This window comes from Tachyglossus aculeatus, chromosome X4 (assembly GCF_015852505.1).
Source record: "Tachyglossus aculeatus isolate mTacAcu1 chromosome X4, mTacAcu1.pri, whole genome shotgun sequence".
Taxonomy (NCBI): Eukaryota; Metazoa; Chordata; class Mammalia; order Monotremata; family Tachyglossidae; genus Tachyglossus; species Tachyglossus aculeatus.
The window spans coordinates 47,243,764-47,271,040 of record NC_052098.1 but is presented as its reverse complement, the minus strand read 5'-3'; the positions used below and the strand labels follow the sequence as shown (position 1 = coordinate 47,271,040).

At 44.6% G+C, this 27,277-nt stretch overlaps 2 protein-coding genes across 4 annotated transcripts in view; one reads left to right on the top strand and one right to left on the bottom strand.

Annotated features, from left to right (window-relative positions):
* The window catches only part of TMOD1 (tropomodulin 1), a 105,875-nt gene extending 96,027 nt beyond the window's left edge, over positions 1 to 9,848 (top strand). Inside the window, exon 10 of one of the 2 annotated variants that reach the window (XM_038769624.1) lies at positions 7,990 to 9,848. In XM_038769624.1, coding sequence (XP_038625552.1) covers positions 7,990 to 8,054 — 65 coding nt within the window. In that variant the 3' untranslated portion in view covers positions 8,055 to 9,848. The remainder of the gene's footprint in view (positions 1 to 7,989) is intronic. The other variant, XM_038769623.1, reaches the window with a different exon arrangement.
* A 1,886-nt stretch (positions 9,849 to 11,734) lies between these two features.
* TSTD2 (thiosulfate sulfurtransferase like domain containing 2) overlaps positions 11,735 to 27,277 on the bottom strand; it is a 78,571-nt gene continuing 63,028 nt past the window's right edge. For both annotated transcript variants that reach the window (XM_038769783.1, XM_038769782.1), the window contains 7 exons: positions 23,582 to 23,702; positions 21,103 to 21,228; positions 19,887 to 19,992; positions 18,124 to 18,242; positions 17,299 to 17,457; positions 16,182 to 16,320; positions 11,735 to 12,167 (listed from right to left, as the gene is read on the bottom strand). In XM_038769783.1, coding sequence (XP_038625711.1) covers positions 11,935 to 12,167; positions 16,182 to 16,320; positions 17,299 to 17,457; positions 18,124 to 18,242; positions 19,887 to 19,992; positions 21,103 to 21,228; positions 23,582 to 23,702 — 1,003 coding nt within the window. In that variant the 3' untranslated portion in view covers positions 11,735 to 11,934. The remainder of the gene's footprint in view (positions 12,168 to 16,181; positions 16,321 to 17,298; positions 17,458 to 18,123; positions 18,243 to 19,886; positions 19,993 to 21,102; positions 21,229 to 23,581; positions 23,703 to 27,277) is intronic.

Genomic DNA, 27,277 nt, shown 5'->3' with positions numbered 1-27,277 from the left:
GCAAGGGCCATACAGGAGGGAGTGGGAGAAGAGTAAATGAGAGCTCAGTTGGGGAAGGCCTCTTGGAGGAGGTGTGCTTTTAATGAGGCTTGGAAGGTGAGGAGACTGATCATCATTTGACAGTGGATACAGCATGGGCCTGGGTGTCAGAAGGGCATAGGTTCTAATCATGGTTCCACAACATGTCTGCTGTGTGACCTTGGGCAAGTCACTTCACTTCTCTGTGCCTCAGTTACCTCATCTGTAAAATGGGGATTGAGACTGTGAGCCCCATGTGGGAAAGGGACTGTGTCCAACCCGATTTGCTTATGTCCACCCCAGCACTTAATACAGTGCTTGGAATATAGTAAGCAGTTAAATACCATTATTATTATTATTATTATTATTATTATTGTTATTATTATCTGTTGAATATGAACAGGGAGGACGTTCCAGGCTGGAGGCAGGATGTGGGGGAGAGGTTGGTGAGCTAGACGAGATTGAGGTATAGTGAATAGGTTGGCCAACTGTGTGGGTTGGATTGTAGTATGAAATCAGTGAGGTAAGGTAGGAGGGGCAAGATGATTGAGTGCTTTAAAGTCTATTGTAAGGAGTATCTGCTTAATGCAGAGATGGATGGGCAACCACTGGAGATTCTAGAGGAGTGGGGAAACATGAACAAGATGGTTTTGTAGAAATGATCTGGGCAGCAGAGTGAAATATGGACTGGAATGGGGAGAGACAGGAGGTGCAGGACAGCAAAGAGGCTGATGCAGTAATCAAGGCAGGATAGGAAGAGTGCTTGGATTAACATGCTAGAAGTTTGGATGGAGAGTAAAGGGAGGATTTTAGCGATGCCATGAAGGATGAACTGACAGGATTTGGTGACAGATTGAATATGTGAGTTGAATAAGATAGGTGAGTTGGGGATAATGCCAAGGCTGCAGGCTTGTGAGACAGGGATGGTCGATGGTGCTATCTACAGTGATGGGAAAGTCACGGGGGGTATTGGGGGTAGGGTTTGGGTGGGAAGATAAGCAGTTCTGTTCTGGACATGTTAAGTTTGAGGTGTCAGTGCGACATCCAAGTAGAAATGTCCTGAAGGCAGGAGGAAAGGCAAAACTGCAGAGAAGGAGAAAGATCAGGATTGGAGATGCATATTTGGAAATCATCCACATAGAGATGGTCATTGAAGCCTTATGAGCAAATGAGTTCTCCAAGAGAGTGGGTGTAGATGGAGAATAGAAGGGGACACATTACCGAACCTTGAGGGACTCTCACAGGTAGGGGGTGGGAGGCAGAGGAGGAACCCACAAGAGACAGAATGAGCGGCCAGAGAGATAGGAGGAGAACCAGGAGAGGACAATGTCAGTGAAGCCAAGGCTGGATAATGTTGCCGGGAGAAGGGAGTGTTTGACAGTGCTGATGGCAGCAGAATAGTTGAGGACAATTGGGATAGAGTAGAGGCTGTTGTATTTGCAAGAAGATCATTGGTAACCTTTGAGAGAGTGGTTTCTGTGAAGTGATTGGGATGGAGTAGAGGCTGTTAGATTTGGCAAGAAAGAGATCATTTGTGACCTTTTGAGGGAGTGGTTCTGCAGAAACCAGATTGGAGGGGGTCAAGGAGAGAAGTGGAGGAGAGGAATTTAAGACAGCTGGTGTAGACAAATTGCTCAAGGAGTTTGGAGAGGAATGGTAAGAAGGAAGGTGGGGTGAGGGAGGGAGGGAGCTGTGGGCTCAAGGGAGGGTTTTTTAAGGATAGGGGAGTCATGAGCATGTTTGAAAGCAGTGGTTAAAAAAGCCAGTGGAGAGCGAAGTTGAAGAAGGGAAGGGAAGGTGCAAGTGCATTGATAAGGTGTGATGGGATGAGGTCAGAGGTAGAGGGAGTTGATTTTAAGAGAAGGCAGGAGATCTCCTTTTGAGGTACTGCTGAGAAAGATGGGAGAGTTGAAGAAGGGGCAGGAGGAGGAAGAGACGGGAGAGGAGCCGGGAAGATTTTAGGGAAATCATGCCTGATGGTTTCAATTTTCTCAATAAAGTACATGGCCAGATCATTAGGGGCAAGAGATGAGGGAGGCAGGGGACAAGGGGTTTGAGGAGGAAGTTACATGTCTGAAGCAACTGACAAGGCCAAAGGTCATGGGAGTTGAGAAGGATGGAGAAATAATGTAGTTGGGCAGAGTTAAAGCAGTCAGGGATGAATTTGAGGTGGATGAAGTTAGCCTGATATCTGGATTTCCTCTAGCAGCGCTCTGTGGCTCTTGCACAGAAGCGAAGGAAGCAGACTCTGGAGGTGATCCAAGGCCATGGGTTAGTGGTACGAGATTGACGAAGGGAGAGGGGAATGAGTGAGTTGAGTTAATTATAGAGGGTGGTGTTGAGGGTGTCAATTTGCTTGTCAAGGGCAGGTAAGTTTGGGTATGGAAACTTAATGGGGCATAATGACTTGAGAAAATTGGATAGGGTCAAAAGATCAGAGGTTTCTGCCAGAATTCCGAGGAGGGTGGTTGGGGAGAGAAGGCAGGTGAGGAGGTTGTGGTCGGATAGAGGGATTTCAGAGTTGGTGAGGGTAGAGACTGTAAGGTGACCAGAGATGAGGAGATCGATGGTGAATAGGTGAGGTGGAGTGGAGCAGGTCAATGGAGTTGAGGAGTGATTGCTTCCCCCTACCTGCAATTTGTTTTAGTGCCCGTCTCCTCTTCTCGATTGTAAACTCCTCAAGGGCAAGGATTATGTCTACAATCCCTATTGTACTCTCCTCAGTGTTTAGTACAGTGCTCTGCACACAGTCAGTGCTCAATAAATACCATCGATTGATGATTAGTTGAATAGGTGATGTGGGGTGGAGCAGGAGGATGGCGGAGTTGAGAAGAGGAAGCGGGTGGGTGAGAGGGTCATCAGAAAGGTCCACATGTATGTGAATGTTCCTGAGGGTCAATGCAGAGGTGGAGAGAGTGAAGGTGAGAAAGGTGTCAAAATTGCTCCTAAAATTGAAAGTGGGGCCAGGGTGGCGGTACCTGACTGCTTGCAAGTAATTGTGATGAGTGGTAGAGAAAGAAAAGGATGGAGGGGGATAGGATGGTGCTAAAACTACATTGTGGGGGTGAAAAGCAGGACAACTCCTCCCACTTTTTGAATGAGTTTTGTGGAGTGGGAGAAGATGAGGCCCCTTGGGATAGTGCGGTGGAGGAGGTAATGTCATCTGGGGAGAGTCAAGTGTCAGGGGCAGTGAGAAGCCATAGTGGGGTTAGGAAGAGCAGTGCCAGAGTTGGGAAGAGGTTGAGGGTGAAGAGGAATTTGCCCACGATGGCATTAGGAGTTACATAGGCTGTATTTAGATGGGATGGAGGCTTTGGAGGAAGGACTGATTTCCTAAGAAATCAGTCAGTGTTTGGCCTGTTAAATCTTTAGGTTTACCCCTGGACACATCTCTGACTGCTTCCCCAGTAAAAAGGAAAGAACAGTTGCTAATAACATAGTTTGATGGGCATGTGGGGAGACCCTGGGGTATTGCCTCTAAAGCTCCTTTACTTCTCAAGAAGAAAGGTGCTCATTACAGAATGCAGAGTTACCCCTGTGGGCAACCATCCCATCTCAGATGGCCCATGGTGGGATTAGGGGAAAGGGTAATCCAGTTCTGGGATCTCCTGGCGCCCCCAGGATGGATGATAATAATGATAATAATAATAATGATATTTGATAAGCACTTATTATGAGCTAATCACTGTACTAAGCACTGGAGTAGATACAAGATAATTAAGTTGGACATAGTCCTCATCCCAAGAGGGGCTCAGTCACATTACTAAACAATGGCATTTAGGGTTCTCAGAGGAACTCGTTCTTTTCTCCCCACTGTTCTTGCTTCCGGCTTATCCCAGGATTGTGCCCTTACTCTTCTCTTATTGCCAAATTAAATAGTGCAACGGCCCTGCCTTTCCTACTCACCCTTTGTATATGTGGTATAGTGGTAGTGTTTAACATCTTCCCAGAAGAGTATAGTGGCTTTGCTCCAAGGCCCTGGTGATTAAGCTGTTTTGGGCTAAGTGCCTTTCAAAGAGCAAGGTAACAATACTTCAACTGTGACCACACATATTCAATCTGAGGTAAACGAAGACATTTGTCCTTCCTTTCCTTTTTTGGAAATGGCCATCTTTCCTCTGAAAGCAGGTAAAATGTTCTCAAGGTCATTGAAGTCAATGAGGCTCAGAATCAATCAGTGGTATTTAATGAACCCTTACTGTGTGCACAGCACTGTACTAAGCACTTGGGAGAGTACAATACAACAAAGTTGGTAGACATGTTCTCTGCCCAAAAGGAGCTTACAGTCTACAGTGGGAGACAGACATTAAAATATATTACAGATAAGGGAAATGGGGAGTATGCAGATATGTACATAGGTGCTGTGGGGCTGAAGGTGGGGTGAATATTAAGTGCTTGAAGGGCACAGATTCAAGTGCCAGGGTAATGCAGAAGGGAGAGGGAGTTAGGGACATGAGGGCTTAGTGAGGCAAGAGCTCTTGGAAATGTGATTTGAATAGGGCTTTGAGGGTGGGGAGAGTTGTGGCCTGTCATATATGAAGGGAAGGGAGTTCCAGAACAGAGAGAGGACATGGACAAGGGGTCAGTGGTGAGATCATTATCGAGGTACCGTGAGTAGGTAGGTGTTAGAGGCGTGACGTGAGTGGGCTGGGTTGAAGTAGGAAATCAATGAGGGAGGGTAGGAGGGGACAAGGTGTTGGGCTCCCTGGGCCAAGGTGGCCTTATTCCTGGTCAGGGTTTAGGTAGCCACGGCAGAAGATCTCACGGCCTAAAACCCTATCAGAAAACAGATCAGCATAGGCAGCCGACAGGAATCTGAAGTTGTTTTTGTTAAGTATGGACCAGTAAAGAAGGAAGAATTTTAATGACGGCATTTGTTGAGCACTTACTATGTACTTGCTAAAGATTTGGGTAGATATAAGATAGATCAGTCAGAATGAGCTTGGGAAGTGGGGAAGAGAGGGTTGTGCACTCCTAACTCGGGATAGGAAATTTCCCTTGCTCGCATGATTTCACACCCAGCCCCCCTTCAAGTTCAGCCTTGGTTCATTCCTGCAGCAGACTTAACAGTCAAAACGATGGTGCCCCTGTTTTCTGTGAGTAAATTCTGTTACTAACAGTGCTATGTTACGATCACCATACTTGTTCTTCCCCTCACTTCTCTTTGCCCACTAATTCCACAGATGTACTGGGGAGGATATTTTGCTTTTGTGGACAGTTTGTCACATTGCTAAATCCTTGGGAGAAATGGCCTGCTCTGGACATCAATCAATAAATGGTATTTATTGAGCATTTATTGTATGTAGAGCACTGTACTAAGTACTCGTGAGAGTACAACAGAGTTGGTAGTCATGTTCCCTGCCCACAAGGAGTTTACAGTCTAAAGGGGGAAGCGAACATGAAAGTAAATTACAGGAGTGTACATAGATTTTGGGCTGAGGGTAGGGTGAATATCAAGTGCGTAAAGAGTACAGATCCAAGTGCCAGAGTGATGCAGAAGGAAGAGGGAGGAGGGGAAATGAGGGTTTAGTAGGGAAAGGCCTTTTGGAGGAGAGGTGATTTTAGGATGCCTTTGGAGGTGGGGAGACTGGTGGACTGTTGTTCATAAAAGAGGAGGGACGTCTAGGCCAGAGGCAAGGAGCGAGCATGGAGTCGGCAGCTAGACAGATGAGATTGAGGTACAGTTGGCGTTCGAGGAGTGACATGTGTGGGCTGGGATGTAGTAAGAAATCAGCGAGACAAAAGAGAAGAGGGCAAGCTGTTTGCATGCTTCAATCGGGACATCGGACTTCACTCCTAGCTTCCAGGCTAGTCAGTGATTATAGGGGTTCTTTGAGGGCAGCAAAATAAGACATTATGGTGCTCTCACCACCGTTGCTGCTTTTTAGGGCTTCCTTCCCTTTTACTCCCCAGCTGCACAAGCAGAGCGAGCCCAAGACTCTACACACCCCTGCCTAAAGGGAGGCTGATTGGGTATGAAATTTGTCTCTCTCTGGCACACTTCTCCTTGTCTGTCCTAGCCAGTGAGCCAAAAGTCAAAAAGGTGTGGGAAACATCTGGAAGAGTCATGGGCTGTTGAAACCTTAACCCTTCCCTCCCTCCTCCACATAATAATAATAATAATGGTATTTTTTAAGTGCTTACTATGTGCCAGGCACTGTACTAAGCGCTGGGGTGGATACAAGCAAATCAAGTTGGACACAGTCTCTGTCCCACATGGGGCTCACAGTCTCAATCCCTATTTTATAGATGAGGTAACTGAGGCCCAGAGAAGTGAAGTGACTTGCCCAAGGTCACACAGCAGACAAGTGGCGGAGTGGGATTAGAACCCATGACCTGCTGACTCACAGGCCTGTGCTCTAGCCATTATGCCATACTGCCTCCCTATCTTCCACATCTAATGGGGACTTGAAATCAGGCCCAAGAAATCAATACCCCTCTATACAGTGGGGGGTGAATTAAACACCGATCACGCTTAGGACTAAGATCTGGCAATTTGCAGTAATCACATCCGAGCGGATCTCAAGGCTGAATGGTCTTCAGTCCAGGATGCCCAGGCTAAATGCAGGTTGGGTCAAAATTCTGAATCCGGTCTTGTAATCTCACCCCTGCAGAAAGTTACTCTCAAGGCCTGGGGATCGATGCTTGTCAATCCACGAGAGCAAAGAAATCGCTGAGGTTCCTATCTGCATCAGTTTTACTTCTAAGTCTTTGGTCTGAATTTGAAGTTTTCATTATTTGGCTGAGTTATTAATAAGCTGCATACCTAAAGTCTTTATCAGTACCTCGATGAGGATGAAAGTCTCTTGTTCTATATGCTTTTTTTTTCAGGGTTGAATTTACGGTTTTGCAGTATGTAGCACAGACTCATCAGTTTTATCCTTTTCACACCATGCAAATGCCCAGTCAAACGTGATATTGTCCTTTTGTTTTTTTGCATGCCAAGTGGACCCCAGCTCCCACTGTTTACCTGTATAGTTATGCCATAAGTATTTAATGACCTCTCTGATTTTAAGCATTGCATAGAAGCTGTCTGATCCGGTTCTTGTTCCAGCTCGTATGGGTCGTTCTGGTGGCCTCTGGCATAGCATCTCAACTCTGGACTGGAAGATGCCTAAGTATAGATGGAATTTTTTTCCCGTTGGCAAGAGCTTCCCATCTATGCTCCTCAGGCAGTGCCCTTTCCTTCCACCTATTGGTCCCACACGGATCTGTTTATACTATTCCCTTCTACGGCTCTTGCATCTTTCTGCTTGACACTCATCTGCGGACACTTTAGTTCTTTACTTACATACTTTCTCTAATCAGGGGCATTACCGAGAAGGCTTTTTTACAATCAGCCTATGAGCTAATGTCTCTGTTCTGCTTTCTTCTGGCCACTTAGCTACTTCAAATAATCCATGAAAAATGTCTGAGCTTTTAAAAGCCCAATCTGGAAAGACTGATCTTAGAATTACAAAGGTGTAGCTAGCTGAAGAGCCCTCATTGCATTATGGAAATGGCGGTGGGACATGCTATGACAGTGTACTGGTCTATGAAGGAAGGCAGTGTTTTGCCTTATTTGTACTACAGCAGGAAATCTCCTCCAGCACTTGGCTTCTGCCTCGGCCATTTCACGGGCTTGAGCAGTCAGGGGAATAAAGTGAAGGGCATTAAACTGGGCTCTAAGGTGCAGTGGCTGAACGTCACAGATCAATGCTCAAGAGTAATTAGCAAATGAACGCAGAAGAGTTCCACACAAGCTAACTTGAATAAATGTGACCCTGCGATAACCACTAACCTCACTGGCAATCTGTTTTAAGGGCTATAGCAGCTGAAGTTACATGAATTTCATAATGATACTGAAGACCAGGCCTACTCTTCATCTTGCTTGATGGTGCTTTTAGAGGTTTAAAATATCTGTTAATGCCCAGCCCGTATAAATGCCTAGCGCGTGCTCTGCTTGAACCTTGTTTCTATTTCCTTTTTCAGTAAGGAAGAGGCGGCTTGCAGACTTGACCGGCCCCATCATTCCCAAGTGCCGAAGTGGCGTGTAGTGTGAGGAGGTGGAGATGTGCCTTTGAACAGGATGCCTTGTACTAATATAGTTTGTGCTCAACTGTGGCAACTTAAAGGCAAAACACCTACACCCACACCCAAAATTGTGTGGTTCCATTCTACTACTGCATCTTTATGCACTAAAGGCTTTAAGTTATCTAACGACTGTAGTTGAAGATTAAAAAAAAAAAAAAGCAAAAAACATGGCTAACATGAAGGTTTCCTTAGTCAGTGAAATTCAGCCTAGGCTCTAACACTGCTGGTCTCGTTGAGAAATGTAGTGTAGTACCAAAGTGATTAATTTCTGTATGGATTTCCTGTGTGGTATTGCAGATATATTTAGGATGGATATGCATGAACAAACTTCTCCAAATCATTTTAGAAGCATTACAAAATACTTTATTTTAAATCATATTCTCAGATATCTAGCAAATACGTCAGTGTGATCATTTTTACTGTTTCCCTTTTCATTTTAACAATTTCAAAATTGCACTTGCTGAGTTGATTAACTAGACAAAGGATATCAACAGCATCTAAAGTTTTCAAAAGAGTCTCTGCTTTGCGTGCATTTCCAAAGGTCAAAGGAGTAAGGCCACAGCTTTGTGGGACAGCAATTTCAAAGCAATTATTGGAATAAAACATAAAAATATTTCTCCAGTTGGAAAGTAGTAGAAAATGTGGAGATAGCAATTTTATTGTTCAAAATCTTAAATCTTCCTAATCACCCCTGAAACACTTTTTTTTTCCTGAATTTTCCAGAGTCACCTTTATTTATATTATCACCTTGAATGTTTTTTTCCTTAAACACCTCCTTTACAATGGTTGGGAAAAGCTGTTACTTGACAATGCCCATGACAGGGTATTCTACTGCTCAAGGAAAGGGATGCCAAAGGTAGTGTATGTGGAGGTGAAATGATGGCAGGGTTCACTTGCTCTATGGAGGAGCTAGAGCAGTATTGTTTACGTATATGCTTAGAGCCTTAAACTCCTGTTCTGTCATTTCACTAAACGAACCCAACTTTTCCCAAAGCCCAGGAATTAAAGCTTTAAGCTGCATTGGAAAAAAACAAATCAAAAAGCCCCACTCATTGTCCTGGTCCCTCTCAAGCTCCTGAGTGTGTGTGTGTTTGGGGAGGAGGGGCGGGGGGAGAGCGAGGGGGGAACGGAGGAACACGAGCACATCTCCAGTTGAGAAAGGAGAAGGTGGAGTTAGACAGCATGAAGATTTTTGCTCTCAGGCAATGAACTCAGACCACCGTGACCCAGGGCTCTGGGGATCCCTCAAATATTTTTCAAACCTTTCAAATCCATCTACAGAAAATGTGAAGCCAAAATAACCTTGTGCCTTTTACTCTGCCAGAGTGCCAGATAAACCAGTATTTTTATTGCATTTATAATAGATTATAATTTAAGACTTAGTAATTCCTTAAGACAAGGTTTGGCCCCCAAAAGCTGAACAGTGCAGGTGGGGCTGTGGTGGCCTGTGAAGCGGGAGAACACTTTGCTTTGGTTGCAGTTGCTTTTGAGGAAAAAAAAAGGAAAAATGTTCTTCGCTAATAGAAGGTTCTATAGTGACAGGGGGCCAGAGCGACACCTGCAATCCTGTCCTGGGAGAATTTCTTTCAAGTTACCCAGGTTAAGACACTGGCCTAGAAATGGCAAGGTTCTGCAGGAAACTGTTAAAACTCATGAGCTGCATCTTTTAAACCACTTTCTCTTTTCAGAACTATGACTACAGTTGCACTCTTGTATCATTGGAAAGTGCAATGTAACATTAAAGCAACTGATCTTTGCATTGTTGTCTGTGTGTTTCTTGTCCACCTAAGCAAGAGTTCTTCTCCCTCAAGAAGCTCATCTACGGCAAGCACATAAGTGGCCTAACTGTACTGGGGCTGAGGAACAGCACATCTCATCCCAGACTGACAGATCTTTTGCAGCCTCAGTTTCTGCGTCGAGCTGGCATCAATAATAATAATGGTGGTATTTGTTAAATATGCTTAATAAATGCCGAGCCCTGTGCTAAGCACTGGGGTAATAATAATGATGACATTTATTAAGCGCTTACTATGTGCAAAGCACTGATATAAGATCATCAGGTCAGACACCATCCTTGTTCCATGTGGGGCTCACAGTCTAAATGGGAGGGAGAACGAGAAGTAATGGACCTGAACAGCCTGCCCTGAGAAGTGGCAAAATGGTACACGTTTCCTCCACACAGACCTTATGTCAGTGTTTCAGTGATCACACTTAAAATGCTCCTTTGTGTATCATATGTGCTGAAGACAGACAGAAAAGATCTCAGACTCTCAACATCTGAGTACTACAAAACTGTAAACATGTCAAAGGCATAGCAGGATGCCTTTACTTGAAGAAAGGGATCAGAAAATTATCATCAGCCTTGGTTAAAGGAACATCCTGCCGCTTTGGCTGTGTGTCTTGGTATCGTGTGTTAACTGCTGCATGAGACTGTTTAGAATGCACGGGATGCAAAATTGGCAAGTTTCAGGGCCAGTAGGTACAACTGCCTGAAAGCCATGTAGCTGAAAAGATACCTATATTTCTTATAGATATTGCTGTCTCTGAAACAGTGCTGCCTGTGTAAGAGTAGAGAAAGTCCTGTGATCTGATCCACACTGACTGCACAGATGGAGTTTTGTCTTGACAGCCGCTGCCATTGTGCATTGTGTTTATTATCTTGGATCCCCACTAAAACCTGAACAATGGGTCTCAGATAAATAGGTCATCTGGGGGGGGTTTAGGTTTTGTTTTTTTTTTTTAAGAAATGCAACTTACATCAGTGAAGGATCCAGGAGTTGAGTATAAATTTGTTTGGCTAAAGCTAGAATTAGGTTATTCTGGGCCATGTTTACTGCTTCATGGACCTAGCATTTTTTTTTCTTTTGGTGACAGTCATGCAGCAATAGTTTTGTCATTTTGCTGTTGTGAACCAAAATGGGGGATTTATTTGGGGCCACTACAAATCAGCTCTTAGCCCTCCAATAAAAATGGGCCCCGGTCCTCCTCAAAACACGAGACAGGTGTTTAGTGTTCACTACCGTCCATAAGATGAACATTCAGTGCACTGTTCTGGGCACCGTGGAAATGGAAAGATTCATCTTTCAGAAATTAAACAGGTTGTTTTGATTAAAAAAAAACAAACACCCCAGGGTTTCTGCAACATTTTTAAGCCGGAAGTTTCACCCTCAGGATACTAGTTTGGGCTCACAAAGATTTGGTTATGATGTGAAGTCTCCTATTCATGTTGGAACAAGACAACTGGGCTGTGAGTTCCCTGAAGGCTTTCCAGTAATGCAGAGCGATGCACCGGTGCAAGAGGTTGCTAGCTAATGTTTGCCAGAGTTGATTCCAGTGATGGACCAAGGTATAATCGAGCATTCCTAAGATTACAGGTTCCGTGCACTAGAATTAGCTGTTACAGTTTGCTGTGTGGCAATTTCTACAGCCAGAAAGGCTACTGGAGAAGCAGTGTTGCCTAGTGGAAAGATTAGGTTCTAATCCAGGCAAGACACTTCACTCCTCTGTGCCTCAGTCTCCTCATCTATAAAATGGGGATTAAATACTTAGACTGTGAGTCCTGTGTGGGACACAGTATCTGACCTGATTATCTTGTATCTACGACAGCGCTCACTACACTGCTTGGCACGTAGTAAGTGCTTCACAAATACCACTACTATTGATTGTTTCTTTCCTTCTCCCCTATTTCCAAAGCTGGGAACTTCTTTGGGAGTAGAGACTTAAAATCAAGTTTTCTACAGGAAAAATGTTAAGATCATTAGCACTCAGGTGAGACCTGAAAAATACAGAATTGATACCTGGCTTTATCAAGCTGATTATTTTCATCATCAAAAAGGCTCTTCTTTACTGTAGGGGTTCAGTTGGTATGCGGAGCCTTTTGGCTGTGCATTCACATTCTTCTTTGAAAACTTTCTTAGTAGGACTTAAAGCGAGGTGGACTCCTTTTTCCTGACAAACAGGACAACAAGCTGTAAGACCTTTCTCTGTGCACTGAAAGCAGGTCAGGACAAGCTGGTGGCAAGGTACAGTGGAGCAAAGTTTATACTGGTCCCACTGCGTTCCACAGTATCTGCACTCTGGAGAGGAGAGGAAAGTCATGGTTACACGTGAAAAAGGCCAAGACATTCTCCCATACACACATCTGTTACTCCTACGCAGGGGCCCCGCCGGATTGGGATATGGCTGAACTCTCGCTAATGAGGAGACCCCTCAGGGCTGACAACAAGAATGTGTGTGTGTGTGCACGCACACACAGGAATGACAACACGAGTGAATTTTTTAACCTATAAACTCACCACTCAGAAGGAACACAACATTTAGGAGTTGAAAAATGAAAAAAAAAATACACCCACTGAAAATAAATAAGCAGAGATTCACCTCTAGTATCAAAAGAGCAGTTGCCTAAATGCTCTATCCTGAGATTGCTGCCTCAGAGTAGATAAATGATAATGTTCCCTTAGTGCTTTTTCCAGGGACATTATAAGAGTAAATCAAGTGCTGAAAGACACCCTGACCAGTCAGCAAGCAGTTGTCAAAGATAGATTTAATTTGCCTGCTAGTAGCGTGGCCTAATGGAAAGAGCAGGGGCCTGGGAGTAAAGGGATTTAGATTCTAATCTCAGCTCTGCCACTTGCCTGCTGCGTGAGCTTGGGCAAATCACTTCACTTTTCTGTATCTCGGTTTCCTCCCTACCTCGACTGTAAGCCCCATATGGGAAAGGGACTGTGGCCAACCTGATTATCTCGTTGAGGGGGACAGATTTAGAGTAGATGGGAGACAGGCTCTTGAGAAACAGTTGGGAAAGGGAGAGAGGGAGAGAGAGGGAGAGGAAAAAAAAAAAAGCATAAGCTCTCTGGCATTCACACCTTGCACCTTCAAGTGCAGATGGTCCTGGGCCCTTCTCCTGAAGGTCAGATCCCGATCAGTCCAAGCCCTTAGCATTCACACCCTGGGTAACACTCAGTGCAGACAGTCCTTGGTCACTCTCCTGAGACTTGGGTCCTGAGTGGAGGGATGCTTAAGCCTTCTTTCTGGATCTTGCTCCCTATGGCTCTCGGGACTTCTCCTAGGACTCCGAGACTGGCCTCCTCCGAATGTCCTCAGTAGTGATAGTACAGAAGGTATGTATTGAACACCTGCTGAATGCAATGCCCTATACTAAGTGCCTGAAACAATAAACCAGAGGCGGGAGGTATGTTCTTTGCTTACAAAGAGCTTATACTAATGAATTATTTATGAAGGGGGTAATCAGAATAAACTCACTGTACAGTCAATCGAATACACATACCTACGTAAGTGAGGAAGGGGGGGTGTAAAGAAATAAATACAGAAGTGCTCAAGGTGGCTGATGAACTGATGTGACTAGTCGGGAGTTAATCAGGGAAGGCTTGTTGGTGAAGGTGGGATTTTAGGAGGGCTTTGAAGGTGACAGAGGTTGTGGTCTTTGGGGTTGACGGGGAGAGATGGAACAATTTGAGTGAGGGGACAGAGGTGGGAGAGGCAAGAGCAAGATCCAGCCGGAAGATTGGTTTGGGCAGAACGAAGAACGAGTTGGAGAGTTTGATAGGAAACCGGAGAGTCAGAGGAGGGCTTTGGAACTGATTAACGGGGTCTTTTGCTGGGTGTGGCTCATTAATGTTCGTATTTCTTCACTGGTTTTTGAGACCACCGGCAGTTTGCTTTCCTCTGCCCCCACCTATTAACCCCCCACCCCATCACGATACCCACTCACCCTCAGTCTGAGTGCCCTAACCAGTAGCTTTTATGCCATATTACACCCCTCCCTCCTCCTTCATATCCAACTGATTGCACTAAGTACTATGGCTTAGAAGAAAGAGCATGGTAAAGAGTCAGAGGACCTGGGTTCTAATTCCCTTCTGCCAATTGCTTGCTGTGTGACCTTGGGCAAGTCACTTAACTTTTCTGTGCCTGAATTTTCTCAGATGTAAATACCTGTTCTCCCGCCTACTCAGACTGTGAGCCCCATATGGGACAGGGACTGCGTCTGACCTAAGTAACTTGTACAGACCCGGTCATTCTATGACCATTGTCAGACCTCAGGATTAAATTGACGTGAGAGGTTCCCGTCACGTCAATCCGTTCCGTCCCGTCACATCATGCGGAACATTTGCGTTTTCCACGGAACGGTGTTTCTCATATGAAAGGTCTCAAAGAATTTGTGGAGCCGTCACTAAGCAGGATCCAAACTTCTGGGGCAGGGAGGAAGGGAGAAGTTGTGGCAAAAAATGCCACTTCACTCTTCTCAGAGCACCACAACTCAGGGGTGTTGGGTTCACGCTTTCTGTTTTGACCCCCCTCCCTCCCAGAGCCGTGCAGGGGCCGGTTAGTTGGGGCGAGAAAGGAAGTGGAAGTAATAATAATAATAATAATTATGGTATTTATTAAGCGCTTATTATGTGCAAAGCACTGTTCTAAGCGCTGGGGACGTTACAAGGTGATCAGGTTGTCCCACGGGGGGCTCCCAGTCTTCATCCCCATTTTCCAGATGAGGTAACTGAGGCCCAGAGAAGTGAAGCGACTTGCCCAAAGTCACACAGCTGACAAGTGGCGGAGCCGGGATTTGAACCCATGACCTCTGACTCCAAAGCCTGTGCTCCTTCCACTGAGCCACGGTGATGTAGGGCAATAGGGCATTGTGCAGTTTAAAAAAAAAAGTTGAAAACTTGCTTTAGAATATGGAGACCACTGAGCAGCGATCACCATGCAGGATTGTTTCAAAAATATTCCAGATGGGCGTCCACCTGCTGTTTAAAAATTTCCAACGGATGAAAGCCCATAAACAGTGAAAATGAGCAACTTAGAATCCCAGAGTCTTGGCTGCTACCCAGATCTTCGTTCATCCTGAGATGTTGCAAATGGAGTAGAGCAAAGTCAATTGCCTTAAATTTCTATGCAATATTGATATTGGCCTTACTCTTGGAGCACTTAGGCCATTTGCTCTCCCTCTCCATTCCCCCCCCACCCCCCCCAACAGTTTGGGCCCCAAATTCAGGCTGATGCTAAGGATTCCACTTCAACTCCCAGTTATCATTTGCTGTAGCCAGGAATACATCCAGGTTTACACTTCTCAGGGTTGTGTTCTCCAAGAACCTTGTGTTATGGGAAAATCACAAGACAGTAACCAGGGACTGAATGGGAATGAATGGGTTAGGGGATGGATGGTTCTAAGATACCACCATAACTGACGTTTTTCGATACAAACATTATTGCTAGGTCTACCACCAGCAGGATACTTTATACCCTTGCCATTGTTATTTTACTGGAAATCTGCAAACACACAAACACAAAATACTGTATAGTATAGAAAGAATATGACAGAGGCTAAGTAGGTTTTGCCATACACACAACTGGTTTTTTCTACATCAAATCTATCTGTACCAACTGGTGGACTGTACCAGAAAGCAGTGTGGCCTATTGGAAAGTGACTGGACCGGGAGTGAGAGGAGTTGCGCTCTAATTCTGGCTCCATCACTTGCCTGACGTGTAACCGTGGATAAGCCACTTTACTTCTCTGTGTCTCAGTTTCCTCATCTGTAAAATGAAGTTTCCATATTGGTTCTCTCTCCTACTTAAGACTGCAAGCCCGATGTGGGACGAGGGATTGTTTCCAACCTGATTATTTTGTGTCTACCCTAAGGCTCAGTACAGTGCTTGGCACACAGTAAGCATTTAACACACATCACATTATTATTACTATACCCAGAAGAGACCAGGTTGTGAGAAGAACATGCTTCCATCGTGTTAGAGCCCAACTGTGTAATGAAAACACATTATGGTAGAAATAACTAAATTGCTAATTATAAAACTAGGACACATGGGAAGGAAACCAAAAATGGTCTAAAATGCTAACACACTGCTATAATGCTAATGCCCTGGTATAACTTTCATGATAAGTTCTTCTTGAACCCAGGCCCTGTTGGTGGGGGCCACCAAGTCTATGGAGCTGGGTGGCCCACATATCCATCTCTTCTTTGGGTACAGGAATCAATACTCAACTGAAAGACCGGTCTGGCAGGATTGTACATGACTATCCACATATGGGGGCTGTGGGAAGCAGTGGATGGACCTACCTGAAACTATGTCATTACTGGAAGAGAGAGCATAACGTTCATCAAAAACAAACAATTTCCCTCTGTAGAAGCCATCTGGAAACTCTTCCAGGTATTTGTGGATGCCGCCTTTCAGCTGGTACACTTCCTTGCAAACTCCCTAGATGGTAAAATCAAAATGGAACAGAAATGCACAACTTAATGGGAAATCTCAAATATTGCTACAAGACCTGATAGAGGTTTTACCTCCTGACATAGCCCCAGAAATGCCAGATGGCGGGGGCGGGGGAAGAGGGGCACAGGGATGACAACTTGGGTGAAAAGAACCCAAGCAAACCTGCATTTCTAGTAAGGGTAAGCCCTTCTTTGCCAGTCCTTGGGTGCAGTAAAAATGCCGCCATGAAAAGAGTGTGGCCAAATGCCACCAACAAAAAGGCCAGGAGTGGTAACTGTATGTGCCCTCGCTAACTCATTCTTCTGTTGTGATGAAACCTGGTATACAACTCCGTGGTACTGCACTCTCCCAAGCGCTTAGTACAGTGCTCTGCACACAGTAGGTGCTCAAAAACACCACTGATTGATTGGTCTTCAAAGTATTATTTCAACCCGTGACCCCACAATTCTGCATTACCACATTATCGATGGTCACTTCCTCCCACACCTGTGTGTTCCTTAGTCAACATTCAGTGAACCAGGGGAGAGGGGACGAGGAGGGGAAAGAGGGAAGGCGAAGAAAAGTTAAATCCTTAATTATGATTATTATTTCATTCAATCGTATTTATTGAGCGCTGTGTGCAGAGTACTGAACTAAGCACTTGGGAAGTACAAGTCGGCAGCATATAGAGACGGTCCCTACCCAACAACGGGCTCACAGTTTAGAAGGGATTCTTATTTGGTCCCTGGCTCAAACACAGAAGCTTCCCTTCTGTACTGGGTACTGGAACTGGGGCAACCCAACTCCTTAACACTCTTCAATTTACCAGGTTCACAGACACCGGGCTCCCTACCTCTCGTGCGGCCACTGGTCCCCGAATGGAAGCAATATAAGCACTCCGCCTACCCGCCGGGGGCCCTAAGCCCTCTCCATAATATCTTCCTTACCCCCACAGTCCTATGGGTTCCACGAATGATAGCTCACCTTAGCTTTGAGGTAGGCTGAGCCCTTTTCACAACGGATTCCTCCAGTACAGTACATCAACACTCGCTTGTCTTTAAAAAGTTCTAGGTTTTTATCCACATAGCTGGGGAAATAACTGAACTTCCTTATGTCTGGAGCCAGGCAGCACCGGAAATGTCCCTAAAACAGCAAGTGATAGCCAAATGACAGAAAGATGTGGCTGAAAGAAGCAAACTAGAGAGAGGTGGTGGTGGAGGGGTGATACGGGGGAGAGAGAGAGAGAGAGAGAGAGACCCTGGGACTGGGCAAGGGAGCAGTTGGCGTTAGTTCTTCCCCTTGACAGCATTATTTCTTTAATTACAGGCTTAGTCCAGTCAACTGCTTTTCTTTTCTAAGATGCTGAATGCTGAGATGAGGAAGCTGTGTGTCCCACAATGTTCAGTGTGCTGTCTCCCTCTGCTCAGAGTTTAAAGGGGAGCCTTCTTAAAAAAATGGGGAAAAGGGCAAATATAAGGCAAATATAAGGGCTCACTGAACAGGAGGAAACAAGCACAGTTGGACACAAGAGATTTCAAAGGCAGACTCACCCTTACTTTCTTACCAAGTCCTGAGTTCAGGATCTTGTATTTTACCTGAAACTGCTGTAGATGCCGCCAACTCATCTAAATGCAGTTGGAATATCATGTGCTTGGACAGCAGCCACAAAAAGTCAAAACTGACTTCCTAACATGGGCAAGGTCAGTGAGCAGGTTTCCTCCTTGAAAACATGCACCAATTCAGAAAGAGTAAATCCATTTCACTGAACATAAAACAGCACACTCCAAAAATAAAGTCAACCAAACTTACTATTTTGCTTTCATAAAAGTTTCTGCAGTCCAATAAAATGGTGTCATTTTGCTCTTGATTAGCCCGAGATAAATACTTTTCTACTTCCTTATGAAATTCACCCGGCGATAAATGGACTCCTAAAACCATATCAAAAAATACGGCTAAAAATTCTAAAAATAATAAACCCTCTTCTCGTTGTGGAAAAAAAAAATCAGCTGTCCTGGACCCTTCTGCCTGAATCTCTCAAATCTGTATTTTCCAGTTGCACCTACAAACTTACCTGGCTTTGGTAATCACAACCCTCCCAACCAGTCATTTAGCCTCAAGTTCTTCAGTGCGCGTCTAAAATAGGGTAGGCCCAATTCTCGTCACCTGGACTCCCCACTTCCTGCCAGGAAGAAGTACATTTGAGAAAGGTTGTGGCCTTCCACTCATCTGGCCAGGCACCGGGTGATTGGAGGCAAAGCAAAAACACAGAGCTGCCACTTAGGGACTCCAAGCCCCAGGATGCCTGGCTTATCATCAGTGCGCAGGGAAGTCATTGCAGGGAGGTGGAGGAGCTGGAGAACTGGAGAGGGTATAGGTTTGCCAGACGGCTCTTTGCCAACATCTGCACCTCACAGTCTTTGTACAACTGCCCTACTCCTTTAACTCCTCATAACTGTGACAAGGAGCGATCATCCCTGGGCCAAACAAAGCCAAGGCAGGGAATTCCACTGGCCATCTTGACACCTTTCTGGAGTGGCAGGGATCCCTTGTCCCTCTGGACAGTTTATAAGGTTGGGAAATATAAAAAAGGGCCTCTGAAAGCGGTAGGGAATTCCTGCTCCAGACCCTCTGGGGCCTCAGGAGGTGGATGGAGCAAGTAGCGCAGGTCCCGGCTATACCTTGCCCCTAGGCTGCCGGCTGAGTGGGTGGAGTCAGAACCCTCTCCACACCTTCTCAGCAATCAGGGTTAGAAAAGATGGGGCTGATAGGGAGTGCCTCAGCCACACTATTTCCAATAAGGAGCTGAGCCTCACTCCTTTGCCTTGGAGGGGTGGTTCAATAAAGTCCAACCCACAAAAAATCCAGGGAGCCACCTGACTCAGCTAGCGGCTCCCAACCAAACTTGAATAGGCCGAGCATGAGCGAGGGAAGCCTATCGTGAACACTCTGGACTCTCAAGAGGGTGGTCTACTGAAACTGGGACCCTGGTAAATTCCCGCTACATTAGAGGAAGTCTGTATTCCAAGGATCACTCTGACATCTCTCACCAAAAATCAGCGACTTTAGGCTGACGATGTGTTTCTTGGGCCTCATTTCTCTAAAACCTCTTTTCCTGGTGGTTCCGAATCACGATAAACATTTTTTTGGCATCTAAAGAATATGCCTTCCTACAGGCCTATTCGAATGTAACTATAAATAATTCTGCAGGCCATCAGCCCTGCTCTAAGTCCTGACATTCTACAATGCTCTTCTTATTCAGGTGTTCTGCTAATGAACTAATACCCTACAGTTCACTTTCAAAAGCTAAGTGCAAGAATCTGAGCCATAAAACTATTTTTGCTGCTTCAAATGCTACCGATGAGGATAAAACTGACCCTCCTGAGGTGAAAACTTCCAAGTACCAAGCAGCTCCTGATAAAGTTTGTTAAGATGCCTGCATTCTGACCTACCCAAATCTCCTGTGCCAAGAAGCTTTCTATCAAAATATATCCCCACGAGGCCCACTGACTGGAGTGTTTTGCTTCCCAATTTGCTTCTCTATTCGCATTCGAATTTTCATGAACTAAGCATACCAGGTTCTTTGTAGGAGATCTTGTTGGAACTAATACCCATGGGCACAATTTCTTCAAATACTCCAACTCGAAGGTTTGGAAAACAGTAGGCTCCTCCTTTGCTGGTCTACGTGAAAAAAACAAAAACAAAGAACCAAACACACACACAAAAAAGTAACAGAATCAGAATATAAAGTGCTTTCCTGCCTCCTAGCAGTAAGCGTCTTCTGATGCCTCTATATTTGCCCCTCCAGACTGTGAGCTGCTTCTTTTTTTAGATGGTATTTGTTAAACACTTACTATGTGTCAAGCACTGTTCTAAGCACTGAGGTAGAAACAAATCAATAAGGTCAGACACAGTCCCCATGGGCCTCACAGTCTAAGTCGGAGTCGGATTTAATCCCCATTTTACAGATGAGGAAACTGAGGCACAGAGAAATGAAGTGTCTTGCCCAAGGTCACACAACACACAAGTGGTGGAGCTGAGATTAGAATCCAAGTCCCCTAACTCTTGCACCTGTGCTCTTTCCATCACACCATGCTGCTTCTTAATTGCTCCTTGTGGACAGGGAACATGCCTACCAACTCTGTTGCACCGCACTCTCCCAATTCACTTAGTACGGTGCTCTGCACACAGTAAGCACTTAATACATAGTACTGATTGATCACCCACTAGGTGCAAAGGGCTGTACTAAGTATTTGGGAAGGTACAACAGAAATAAGACGTATTCCCAGGCCACAAGGAGTTTACATCTTGATGGAGAAAACCGACAAAAATATTTATCGGTTCCTGGGTAAAAAATGCGAGTCACATATGTTTTTTAAATACCTGCAGTGGTCTTGGTGATGAGTCACAAGCAGTTGGCTCATTTTACAGATATATAAAACAAATCAATAAATCGTCTTGTTTGTTAAAAGGTTATGCAGCACCTGGAGGGAGTGGATATCTAGCTTTCTACATGGATGGGAAAGGTTTTTTTTAGCATGCTGCTGGCCAACTAAGGATTCACTTAGGGCTCAGGTTTGTGCCCAGAATAAAGTGGATGCTTTTGGAATGTGTTTAGGGTACTGAAACCTAGAGGATCAGGAATAACGGGGGTACTTTACAAACTTCAAGAACAACAAGTCTATCACTGGGATGCCGACTGAAACAATCAGTACCGAAATCCACTTTAGAGGAGACAAATGGCCGAGAAGCGGGAACAATTAAAAGGGCTTTTATTCCAGTTTCTTTTACCTTGAAATCTTCTTTACTTAAGATATTTTTAAACAAGGGATAGGAGAGCATCGCCTCCACATAAAGACTGGTTGCTATTTTGCTGCCACCCACCGTTCCATTTATTCCTTCAGTAGCAATTCGCACCTGAAAGACAAAAAAAAAAGTTGGGAGGGGGGGAAGAGAAAGAATAGTTTTAAAATTAGTAATCATTTTTTTGGCAATCTGTCAATGGTCTGGTTTACAGCTTTTGGATTGTCATTTCAGAATATGGAGTCTGTCGTAAACAATGGACGAGCCTCGGTTCAGCGGTGAAGACTCAGGACCTGTGGGTAGGAATTGATTCAAGTGACAGGGATCTGTGTGGCATTCATTCATTCAATCGTATTTATTGAGCACTTACTGTGTGCAGAGCACTGTACTAAGCGCTTGGGAAGTACAAGTTAGCAACATATAGAGACGGTCCCTACCCAACAGTGGGCTCACACTCTAGAAGGCGGAGGACAGAGAACAAAACATATTAACAAAATAAAAAAAACAGAATAAATATCTACAACTAAAATAGAGTAATAAATGTGTACAAACATATATACATATATACAGGTGTTGTGGGGAGGGGAAGGAGGTAAGGCGAGGGGATCACTCGCTTGCTCTCATCCCTGCCGACCATGTTTCTCCTGGGTCAGTGGACACAATAAGTGAACAGGTGTATGCAAGAACTTCACATACAAAGCCCATTTATGGCCAAAGGGACTGTGGCTTAGTGCTGATGCTGTGTTTTCACACCTCAATCACCAGCAGGTGATTGTCATGGTAGCCACCTCAGTGACCACTGCAGTCATTACCGCCCACATTAGCCAACTATTTCAGGACCTTTCTGGTCCTGTGAACCACACGAGATGTCCAAAGTGGTTCTTCAGTCAGAAACCACCACTACTGATGACATAACCCTAGGAGACATTCTCCCTCCCCACCCAGAGGGAGGTGAGCGGATACACTTTTATAGCATTGCACAAGTGCATGTGAGGTTAAGGGGAACGGAGAAAAGAGTTTGGGAAATGCTTCGAGTAGGTCTTGTCTCAATGCTACTTGTGAAGATTCTGGGCAATCCAAGAATTTGATTCAGGGAATCAACATCTAGGAAGTGAGTTACTTGAAACGCCTCCCAAATCAATTAGAGTATCCAGCCCAAGAAATAATACATGCTTTGGCAGGCTAAGATGAAGAGATCAGCTGAGTTACCTCCTCTAACCTGAGAAAGCAAGTAGACTCATTGCTTTCTCATTTCGGTGAAGTAACAAAGTCTAATTACCATTCTATTCCCCATGACACTGTGACCTAGCAGTACAGAAAGCGGAAAGCTGAAAATATAGTCTCCGATCACTGTGACACCAGGAGCCAGTACAGAATCGTAAAAGCCGACTCCCATTATTGAGGGCATTATAAATGAACAAGAAACTGCCTGGCTTTCCCTGGCCAAGTGCCAGGCTGTCAAAAACAGTGACGAGGAAGACTCTTGAGACCTGCTTTCAGGCAGAAAAAAAAGCCAAAGCTGCCACAGTGCACACCGCAGAGGGGAATTGCCACCACCTTGCTCTTTAAAACCCAAAGGTCAAAACTGGATCCACGTTTCACTGGGCAATTTAAACTGATCACACATGTGATTTTCCCTGGTTATTCCCTAAGTATCCAATCCCCCCCACCTCCATCACTCTGAATGCTAATAATCTGCCAGGACATTTTCTGGACAGGAAATCTATTTAGTTCTTGGAGTGGTTCCTGGAATAGACATTAATGGGATCTGGTCTTTTTCATTAAAAAAAAAATCCTAACTAAATTAAACTTTGACTACTAAGCTGATAGGATTTGGGAGAAGGGAATGAATCTGGGAAGGCCTGTTGAGGGAGGTGGAATTTTTTTTTAACCACCCCAATCACCCCAGATTAGTTACCATTGCAGACTGATAGGAGCTGTCCAGACCATAGAAAAAAGAGTTGCTGCCCTCTTGAAGCTTACATTCCTTATCTGATTCTCTCTCCCCCTCCCTCCCCCTCAACCCTGCCAGCTGAAAGCAAAGACAAAGTAGGTCTCAAAACATCGGAGGCCTAAACCAGTCAAACTGCTGAAAGGACCATCTTGGGAGAACTGCAGTTACCATCATCATTACAATATCAGCTTCTCTATCTCTGTTTCAAGGACTAGAGAACAGAAATTTGCCTGTGGAGGAAGGAAGGAGGAAGAAGCTGTTTCAGCTTCAGAGGGCTTTTATTTCAAGGGAGTAGTGCAGGGAGCAGGGGAATATGATTTTCTGAGAGCTAATTGACTTCTTCCAGGAAGGACCTCCTATGAGAATTGCTGAGTGCCACAGGCAGCAGCTTATTGGTAGAGCAGCAGATGACTAGAGTTGCTTGATACCGCTATTCCTGGGACAATAGAAAAGGGAAGACCGTGACAATTGGGTCTAAAGAGGATGTAGGAAAATAGCAACCATGAGACTTACCTTTCCTGTGAGGTGCAGACACTGGCACAAAGTCTTTTGCCAGGCATATATCTGCTCAGGATCCTTTACTTCACAGTAACAATAAAATAACAGCACCTCTCCTTGATTATTGCCATCTGCACTGCAAAAGGGAAATGAAATGTGAAGAGGATTTTAGTCACCAGATCACAAAATCGAAAGTTAAAACTGCACACCCAGTCTGAGCCTGAATGAAGCGGAAGCTGATTCGTAACTTGTTAAATGTTCACTGATATAGGTAAGGTGAAGCTATCGATTTCATTCGATTAGGAGTGGAAAGAGCACAAACTCGGGAGACAGAAGACTCCAAATCCTTGCCTGCTCTGTGACTTTGGGCACGTCACTTAACTTTTCTGTGCCTCAGCTTCCTCGTTTATAAAATACGGATCTATGAAATGTCTGTTCTCTCTTCATTTTAGATTTCTCTCATGTGGGACAGGAACTGTCCAACCTGATTATGTGGATTATACCCAGTGCTTAGTACAGTGCTTGGCAAATAGTAAATGCTTAATGAATAACACAATTAATATTTTTATATTATTATTTGCTCAGAGCTACCGAAAATTAGGAAAGTCAAACAATCGGTTCTCTGTTCTCAAGTTCCTTATGGGTAGGGATCGTGTCTATCAACTCTGTTATATTGTACTCTCCCAGATGCTTAGTACAGTGCTTTGCACATAGTACGTGCTCAGTAAATACAATTGATTAAAAGGAGTGAAGACAGCAGAGGCTCTATTTTGTGGCTGGGTTTAAATTCTATACTGATCAGACCAGCACATTGATTCCATTATGTAAAATACATCAAGGATTTGAAATGAAAAATTCCGTTAAAAGAGACACACATTCCTTAAGATATTTTTTTCATAAATGTTTCATTTCAAACCTCTGATGAGTCTTAGAGCCTATTTTCAGGTGGAGGAGACTTCTGCAAAGCTTGGGGACCAGTGCCAGCAAACAAAACGTGTCCAAACCTACCTCAGACTGCCTGGTAAATGGAATGATATCAATTGAACAGTGGCAAATCCCGACCCCAAGGTGTGTGATGACCCGGGGCACCCCGCTCCCTACCATTCTGCAGCTCACCTCCTGATCCTAGGGGGTTGGGAGAAGTCCTGCACATGTTGAAATACAGGTTGAAATACAGACCTAGCTGATCTCCAAGAAGTGTGGACCTGTAGTTTGGCTGAAAACTTACTGGACCTAATAGTGGTGATGGTACCTGTTAAGCGCTTTCTATGTGCCAAACACCGTTCTACGTGCTAGGGTAGATAAAAGCTAATCAGGTTGGACAAAGTCCAAAGGGCTCAGTCTTAATCCCCATTTTACAGATGAGGTAACTGAGGCATAGAGAAGTTAAGTGACTTGCCCAAGGTCACACAGCAGACAAGTGTCAGAGTCAGGATTAGAACCCACGTTCTTCTGCTTCCTAGGCCCATGATCTATCCACTAGGCCATGAAGGGAGAAGGTAATGGTGTCATCCTCATGGTTTTGAGTCTGTCCACTCATTCAATCGTATTTATTGAACGCTTACTGTGTGCGGAGCACTGTACTAAGCGCTTGGGAAGTACAAGTTGTCCACTGAGTGAGTACACATGCTGAAGAGCCACCTCTGATCTCATGAAGAGCCTGAGTTGGTCCAGTGAGCACTGGTTCCAACCCTTGACCTAAAGGAAATATTTACTCACTAGAAAATGATAATAATAATAATGATGGTATTTGTTAAGTGCTTACTATGTGCCTTCTAAGCGCTGGGGAAGTTACAAGGTGATCAGTTTGCCCCACGGGGGGTTCACAGTCTTAATCCCCATTTTACAGATGAGGAAACTCAGGCACAGAGAAGTGAAATGACTTGCCCAAAGTCACACAGCTGACAAGTGGCAGAGGCGGGATTAGAACTCATGACCCCGACTCCCAAGCCCATGCTCTTTCCACTATGCCACGCTGCTTCTACTGTTCAGTACACTGCTGCACACATTTTACTGCATATTTACCGTGTGCAGAGTGATGTACTAGGCGCTCGGGAGAATACAACAGAATTAGACATTGTCTTTGCCCTCAAAAAGCTAACAATCTACCGGGGAAGACAGATACTAAAGTAAATGATCGAAAGGATCAAGTATTAGAGTACAAAAATATTTACATAAATACTAGAGGGATAAGGGGGTGGATACCCAAGTGCTCAGGCGGCACAGAAGTGCTGAAGTTGTGTGTCACACTGTAGGACTGGGAGATGAGAAATTAGTTGGGGAAGGTCTCGTGTATATACCTTGCACTAACAGTCTCCCAGTGATATGAAAGTCAACGATCCTTCACAAGGTCCTAATTTGCTACCGAGCCCAGTATCATACAAAACTGAGATTATTCACAGCACACCGTAAGCCCTCAATAAATACCACTGATTGATTGATTTTACATCAACAAAACACACTAGTCACAGCTGTCACTGCTCGCAAATAGGGTATCCTGGTATAACAGCCTCACTTTAGACTTTACATCATCTTCTAGTGGCTTCCAGCACTTAGAACAGTGCTTTGCACATAGTAAGCGCTTAACAAACACCATCGTTATTATTATTACCTCAACTTTTAGCCTACTGGCTGCACTAATGAGTGCATACAATGCCAATTAAGTATTAAAAATAAAATATATGTATTAAAATGGGAGTATTGGCTAATGAAGAGTAGGCCAGGGCAGCTATCCTCATAAAGCAAACAAAATCTAGCTGTTTACCATCACTGAGAAAAGCATATATTGGATACATTCAAAAGTAATTTGAAAAGTAACTTAGAATTTAACAGCAATTTGCAAAGACTCCTGATTGGAGGACAGCCAAGAGAATAAGAGGATTCTTCTGCCCGGACAAAGGATAAATTCTAAGCTGTAAACTGAATTCTTTTGAACTCTGGTTAATTTTGGGGGCCACTGTGCCTTCATAACTGTCCCTGTGGGCGGGGGGGATATGGACAGTGGAGATTAGGGAAGGGGAAGAAAACCCTGCATTGTGTCAGAGTTATACTGTTTTGTGCAAGGGGTTTGCTGTTCATTTAAAGATGGGGAATCTCTACTCTACCAGGCGTCTATCATACCCTCATTTCCCCTACTCCCCCTCTCTTCTGCACTGTTTATGCACTTGGATCTGTACCCTTTAAGAACTTGACATTCACCCCCACCCCCATAGTCCCACAGCACTTATGCACATATCTGTATTTTGGTTTATTGTCTGTCTCCCCCTCTAGACTGCAAGTTCTTTGTGGGCAGGAAATGTGTCTACCAACTCTGTTACACTGTAGCCTCCCATGCGCTTAGTACAGTGCTCCACACACAGTAAGTGGTCAACAAATAACATTGATTGATTGACTGATTCTGGATTATGCTGTGATGGTGAACCCTGGCACTGAGGGGCCAGTGGGGCACTTCAATCAATCAATCAATAGTATTTATTGAGCGCTGTCTGCAGAGCACTGTACTAAGCGCTTGGGAAGTATAAGTTGGCAACATATAGAGACCTGTTGCAAAGCAGGATCTCTGTGTGTGGCCCCTTTGAGAACTGGAGGGGTTGTTAAACCACATCCTATCAATCAATCAATCAATCGTATTTATTGAGCGCTTACTATGTGCAGAGCACTGTACTAAGCGCTTGGGAAGTACAAATTGGCATCACATAGAGACAGTCCCTA